The sequence below is a fragment of the Varroa destructor genome, unplaced genomic scaffold (assembly GCF_002443255.2).
Source record: "Varroa destructor unplaced genomic scaffold, Vdes_3.0 BEIS01000003.1, whole genome shotgun sequence".
Classification (NCBI taxonomy): domain Eukaryota; kingdom Metazoa; phylum Arthropoda; class Arachnida; order Mesostigmata; family Varroidae; genus Varroa; species Varroa destructor.
Genome location: NW_019211456.1, coordinates 39,621,713 through 39,629,153, shown reverse-complemented (window position 1 = coordinate 39,629,153; position 7,441 = coordinate 39,621,713). Strand labels below are relative to the sequence as shown.

The following is a 7,441-nucleotide window of genomic DNA, read 5'->3' as shown; positions in this document are numbered from 1 at the left end:
GCAAATCTTTCTGTTTCATTTAAGCTATAAGAATTCACATCTAAATGTGCTCAACACTGAAGCTGAAATAGGTTTGACTGCGAAACAGATTTATTGCGACTATCCTAATGGTGAAAAGTAGTCAATTATATGTAAAGAAATCAATCAGATGAGTTTGTTTAAGCACCTATTTTTCACAGACATCACGAAAGATATGACGCGTTCAATATAGATAAGCCATTCCTTTAAAGAAACCACTTATTCCGGGGTAACTGGGAAAAAGTAAGCAATTTGATTTTTGTTTCTTGTTTTTATAAGCACCAGCATACAGAATTAGCATGAAGAGCTTTAAGATATCTAGAAACAGTAGCACATTTATCTCTATGTTTGAAAATCACAAAAATTAGGTCGCTGCAGTTTATCACATTTGTATCATATTCAACACGTGTTTGCTAATTTGCTACGCACGTAGTACACTGACGTGCTTTCTATGACATCTATGTGTGAAAATGTCGTACTGGCTGCTTTTCATTTAACGCAAGCAAAGAATATGTACGTTAGTTCACTGGCTTTAATATCGTTCCATTTCCAGATTACTTCAGTCGATATTTTTATCTAAGTTGAAATAGAATGTGATTATTGTAACAGAGTGCAAAAGGTCAGTTGATCCAGCTAGAGCGCTGATGTGCGAAAAAAATGCCTACAACAATTATCAGTTAATTTAATAATTCAATTAAAGGTACCCATGACCAAAAATCTTCAACAGGATGATTTATTTGCTTTAGTATTTAAACACTAATCTGGAAACAGTGTGTCATTGTAGAAGAATAGCTGATAGGTAAAATTGTATGGATATCTTTAGTGGTTTATTTTGGTATTTTGTCACACAAAGTAAACCTCTTTTTCTAGACAAGATACATGTTAATGCCCATTTATATCCCATGTCGTGCAATCGGTGCCGTTAATCTCTCAACTATATGCGCTGCTGTCTACCACGATACCTCTTACTTAATATTCATAATATACACCGGATGACTACTTCGATGTCAAAATCATGTTAATATTTACACCGTTAAACTATATACATATATACATATATGCATACATATAAACTATACATATATAGTTTAGCTGTTATTTTCAAAAGTCTCAAATCGATTAAAATACAAGTATGTGCAAACATAAAACAAAGATGTTGAAACTGGCAAAGTATGATACGAATTAATAGGAATAAGGTGCTGTAATTTTGCGGGCTACCAAGAAAGAAGAAACAAGAAAGCCTTTTCTCCTAGACTCAAGAAATATGCTTATATTTTAAATGGAGTAGAGCACTTTGGAACCTGCGCTGATGGGTGGAAAATAACCACGTACTACCATAGGCTAATAACAAATAGATTAAAAAGACAATTTTATTTGTTTGACCAATAGCCATAACCATAAGCTCTTTCTGGATGTGAGTATTTTTACTGGCATTGTCTTGCTGCTGGTATTTATTTGAAACGCCGATTGGAGTGACGCGATGGAGCCGCAGGTTAGACGACGAATTTTTTTAGCGCATCGAATAACGTTATATTTGTTGTAACACTGCAAATCTAGCAGCCAGCTCCTGGTTCTTCCGACGTATCCGCCATGTTATGTAGATAATGCACCCCAGTAACGTAAGTGCCATTATACCACCAGCAACGCCCGGTACGGAATTACCCAGTGACGATAACAAAGTAGGTGTAGTCCTGTTCATATTCGCGGAACGATGGGTTAGGTTGCACGTAGCTGAATGATAAGCAGAAAAAAACAAAGCAAAGAAACAATATTTTTCATCAGAGAATTTTAAGTGTATTATCTTAATTTCTGTACCACTTTCTACAAAAACTAACAGTCATTATGTATAGGTCATCGAGATGAACTAATTCAGATTAACATTTTTCTATGCGCATAATGAATACTGCAAAAACTATTAAAATAATTTAGATAAAATCATTGGATTGGTTATTAATTAAAGTAATTTAACTTAATTGCTTGCTCAGTATTGCCTCAATACGCCAACTTATTTATCGGTTTCGACAGCTGCGCTTCTTCAAAACCAGCAATAAGAATACTTCATTCCGTAAACCCCTGCATGTCTTAGCGCGGTCCACTAACCTTTACAGTTTGTCCCATTGCGCAGCTCAGAGCAGTAGAGCTTCATATCGTCTACGTGTGCCGAGTCGCCATTGATGGTGCATACTATTTCATACTGATTCGTGGTAAGTTTCGTAGTTTCTACAAACATAGACATAGGAAACAATAGACATTGATTTAAGAAGTTGATCCATGCAGCTCTTTCTGCTAACCATAGTGTGTACCATTACACAATTATAAATTATATAAACTATAAACAACTATAAACTTGTTCAATAAAATTGTTGGGCTTCAATGATAGCCATCTACGATATAGAGATGCTTATTTTTTCGGAATGATCCACGTTAAACAGGATTATCATGATGTTTTTTGTTCGTTTGAAATATCTTGCATGTTGGTCAAACAAAATGACGGTATCCGTTTCAACAATTTACCTAAACAACAGCAAGAACTTTAGTTAAACTGGTCATGAAACGCAGAGTTTCATGGAGATTGAAACAAATAACAAAAAAAAAATTATAAGTCTTGAATCTAAGATAACATACCGTTTGGGAAAGTACAATCCTGTAGAACAATACTGGAGTCGCAGTAACTGCATTGTGTCATATTCAGCTTCCCCAGCCAATGTGTGGCTAGAAAAAAAACGAAGATAAAATAAATTAGCTAGTCCAACATGTATACTAATCACCCAGATAGAGATATAAATAATAATCTGACCAAATTGTTCGATGCGGCTAATGAGTTAAGATACTCTATAATTTTTGTCAGCAGGCAGCGTGGCTTGGCAAAATTTCATATTATATTAAGTACATGGGAGATATATGTATATTTCATTTACTCTGCTATATATATTATTCCAGTTAAGAAATTTAAAATCTGAAACTGTTTGTTTAACCTTGCATGCCTAACGTACCCCTGCATTGTTGGTCGAGGAATCCAGTCTCAAAAATAACTTTAAGATCTTTTCGGCTCGTATGTGACCCAATTGAGGCGCCTGCCATAAGTGCCATCGAAGTTACGAGGAGGTTACCCAGCAGTAGAAACATGTGGAAATTGTGCGTCTGAAATCACTGTACCATATAACAGAGAATGAACACTTCAAGTACATATTTTTAAGTCTTAGGAATTCAATCGACACAGAACTAAAGAGTGCATAAGGTTCATATTTTTAAATAGGACAACGTAATTACGTCTTTCTGTGACGCACCAAACTGACTGATAACGAATATCTTCTACAGCGGAATAGAGATGAAGCTGAGGTGCAAAAAGCTTCATCACATGAAATTTTCATCGCTCTTGTAGGCCTTTATTACTGACTATAAAATCTTTTACCTTGTATTTGTCAATTCAAATTATTACCTTAGGCGAATCTAAAGTACAAGGAGATAACGTCTTATGAATGTAGGAGCCCAAAATTAGGTCTATCTGATTATGAAGTTACACTTGTGTAATTGAGCGTAAATTATGCGTTGATACACGACGGAAATAGCTACGTATTGTATTGAACATGACGATAATGACAAGGTAACATTACAAAGGCCATGTCGGAAAACAATGCGTCTATCCAATCATATTCATTCCCTTTCTCAAATCGTACTGAACATCATGATAAGCTTCATAAGGACTCTATGTACTTTTTTCTTTTTTTTTTTTTACTTGCAAAGCTTTTATATTATTATAAAGTAGATGGTGACGTTACATCAAGAGAAATACTTTCGTAAGGAAATTCTACGGACTTAGTAGAACTTCAAACAGAGCGCATATAACAAACAGAGGACAAAAAATACACAACGTTTTTATCCGTGCAAAAGCCAGGTTTTACCTATGATGATGCCATAGAATTGTCCTATTTTTCAACTGGCCTGTAAATGACAGATCACATCCTGCTAGGACGCCAGGAAGAACGACAAAATCTCAATCTAACGTATTTTCCTTTCTTGTTCTACGCACCAGAAACAAACGAGTAAGTCAACAATTAGTTGTAACTCCGCGAACATTAGCTTCTAGTACGTTTAATTTCTACAGATCAAATACATATTGAACGTGATAAAAGACATAGGCCTTAAAGTTTAAATTGCGTAGCAACTGTCTCCAAGCAAGTCGCTACTTTTAGACGGTCTAAAGATACATAAATGCTATTTATTCATCTCGCATGACATTCAAATAAATATGTATTGGCCCATCTTCTATATAAAACACTCAATACATTAGGTTGTTTAAAAGGGAATGATTGGCAAAATACATCATTTTATTTTGATAGTTTACTTAACAGTCGTATCGCATGCATAAAATTGTGATTACGTCTATCAAACTTGAATAGTAAATTAATATTGTAAAAATCATTATTAATAAAAATATTGTAGGATGCTTGGATTTTAGAGCAATTCAATGTAAAAATAAACGAATATCGAAATCTACTTACGGAAGAATTGGAAGCGACCAATATAGACTCTACTCGTGTGAGTGTGAACAGCTTACCGCAGTCAGCTGATGGATTGCTCATCGCCGCTAGTGCACTATCACCCATATTCCGCTGTTTACAAAATGCTTTGATTATATACGATTAGTTGCAGCGAGTAGAGCAACTTGGCCAGCGAATCGCGCATGCGCAGGCCGAATGTCTTTCTGAATGAAAGCTCATTCCTGTTTGCCATGCATTCATTTTGCCCCTGTTCGCGCGATGTTCTGGCGGTAACGTGTTTGTCTTCCACACCTAGTGAGAAACGGTTCTGATGCGAAACCGAGTCCTCATAATAGTGTAGTGGATTAGCCCCTGTTTAAGTGGGAAGTCGGCCATAAACAGACACAGATCAACAAGATGCATTCGTGTACACTGAAAGGGAAGCTGAAACGTGCTTGAAGGGCACCAAAGCCGTTATTAATTGGTTTTTGTTTAGCACATGTCCGAGTAGAATCAAACCGCAACCGTATTATTCGCGAGTTTTGCGCACAAAGCACCTCGCAATAAACTTAATATAATCAGTCAACCTCTAGCGTATATTTTAACTCGTTATATATGGAGCACGTTGCGGAAGCTATCTTACAATAAAACAACTGTTTGAACATGCCATTTAATCCTTTTAGCCTTCAATAATGGCAAGTCATAAATCCAATATGGTGAGATAGACAGGTGAACCTCTAGTTGCAAATCTCACAGACTACAGATTCGAGTTCCGTCCTTGAACGTGTATGGTTTTAAAATATACTTCTTAAGAAATTCTGAAATGTATTTTTCTGCTATAATGAAAGACTAGAACCGAAACGATATAACAAAAACCAGCATCGCTACTGTGTTCTACCATCAGGCTGCTTTCTGCGATGGGCTTCTTATGTTTTGTGAAGGGTTATGTTATAGATTGAAAACGTTTTTTGCATTGACTCTCGATTGATCTTCAGTCTAAGTTTCGACTTGACGTTTGTATGCTCGTGAACCTTTAGTTCTGCTATAAGTGTATACATTAAAAAAAAGCAGTGTTCTTTTTACCACATCAAATAATATTATAAAACAGGTGTAATAAATTGTAAAGTGATTGCAGGGGCTAATTTATCATAATTCATTGTTATTATTATGCAATTGCCAATTTTGCTGAACTATGATAGTAGCAATCCTCCATTTTATACTTTTACGTTAATTGAATGAATTTTTCTGTACGTGGGCTCAATTTTTCGCTCATTTTGTTAACAACCGAGTTGTTAATCCTTTGTCAATCTTTTGACTTCAACTTTGGTTTAATAAAAAATTAGCACAGTTGAGTCATATAATCACTCAAAAATATAGCGATTTAGGCAAATGCAATTTTCCACAAAAGATTTCGTTATAGCTGATATCCAGATGTTTTACTGTTTCGGATACTGGATCAGCTAATTCCGTTTGCTACAATTGTGCTTGAGTTATTCTTTGTAGAAATTCTAGCAGTATTTTTTGCAATCGCTTTAAAATAGGCTTTACAGAATTTGGGAAAGTAGGAAAATGCTATAGGGGGTAAGTCTTGGGGCAGGCGCAAAGTATCAAAGAACACTAACGAATTAGATTGAGGTGGGCGATATCGGGAGGAAGGCGCGCAGTAACGGGCAAGGGTATTCTGCACCTGTATAGTAAGGCCCAGCTGGCAGGGGTTTCGGGTATATAGATATATAGTACTGCCCTCAGACAGTAGTTGTAGAAATGGATCGCTAACGGTAAGTAAGCACCAGTAGCATCGTCAGGAAAGCTCGAAACGGAGTGTCATCTGCTAAGGATCCCTAATGGCATAAAGAAACATCGTGGGTCATTTGGTCTGGCCACTGAAGGCGCTCAAATGCGGCCGTAGAAGAGCAGCGAAACTTCAGAAACAGTTGATGAATTGTAATGTTGTTGCTTGTCTCTGCTTCCTGCCGGAATATATTTCTCCTGCTGCTTTTTCTAATCGCGGCTGTATTAGAGGGCATTTCGGGCAACGGGATTAAATTGACCGTCCATAAAATGCAATTGTTGATGCAAAATTTGCTTATTTCATCTCTTCAAGCTTACATTCATATACAGAATACTGGAAGATGCAATAGATTTTTTTTGCATAGAAAATAAAGTATGTCTTTTTAAATATTTGATAGCTCAGCAAACGTGTTTGCTGTGTAAATGGAGAACAGCAATGGTGTTTCGTATGTTAGGACATAAATGTAAGAGAATCCGCTCTACTCTACGAGTTTTCAGTTCGCTTCTCCTCGCGTGATGGTCAGTAAAAGATCAATGGCTTGTAAAATGCTGTCTTCTAGCGCTTGTCGAGTATTCCTCATAACAGAGCTCGGACGACTGTTTATACACTAACATGTATGCTCGATCTAGGTAGCAAGTACATATATATATATATATATAGAGCATTCCTATCCTTGAATAGAGTTCACGTTCCAACAAAATGCTAGCGATGTGAGCATCATGCGTGCAAATGCTGATGGGCTATTCCCGCTACCAGCTGGAGAACAATTGATGTTGGCTGACGGCCAGTTAGGTTCCTTTTGTGCAACATGGCGCGCGGGTGCATTGAAAGTCGATTTAGAATAAGGAATCCATTTTCCTTTTGACGGAGTACATCGCGCCCATCTACGCGTTTGGCTGCACTTGGATAGTATCGTTATCGATGAAACTGCACTACCAATTTGCAAGTCCGCTATCTTGCACAGAGTTGTCTGGGTAAGAAACCGTAGGTTGTAGGTTCGATTAGGACCTCATCGCATTAACTCCTTAATGTCGAATTAAGTGATCAGGAGGAAGAAAGACCAAAAAACAAAAATACCGTGATTGAAGCGCATTTCGCTTTAGACGGTCTTCTAGGTATTATAAAATACAAATTATATTAGTAAATATAT

At 36.6% G+C, this 7,441-nt stretch overlaps 1 protein-coding gene across 3 annotated transcripts; it reads right to left on the bottom strand.

Annotated features, from left to right (window-relative positions):
* Positions 1-1,374: 1,374 nt before the first annotated feature.
* On the bottom strand, positions 1,375-4,735 carry LOC111248161 (uncharacterized). Of its 3 annotated transcripts, XM_022800010.2 has the most exons (6): positions 4,521-4,668; positions 3,921-4,040; positions 3,012-3,168; positions 2,644-2,730; positions 2,119-2,238; positions 1,375-1,749 (listed from the first exon to the last, which is right to left on the bottom strand). In XM_022800010.2, exons 3-6 carry the CDS (start codon positions 3,142-3,144, stop codon positions 1,547-1,549), a joined length of 543 nt encoding a protein of 180 aa, XP_022655745.1. In that variant the 5' UTR covers positions 3,145-3,168; positions 3,921-4,040; positions 4,521-4,668; the 3' UTR covers positions 1,375-1,546. The 3 variants fall into 3 exon arrangements, with proteins under 3 accessions (XP_022655745.1, XP_022655744.1, XP_022655743.1); XM_022800009.2 differs by lacking the exon at positions 3,921-4,040 and having other exon boundaries at positions 4,577-4,735; XM_022800008.2 differs by lacking the exon at positions 3,921-4,040 and having other exon boundaries at positions 4,521-4,680.
* Between the last annotated feature and the right edge of the window lie 2,706 nt (positions 4,736-7,441).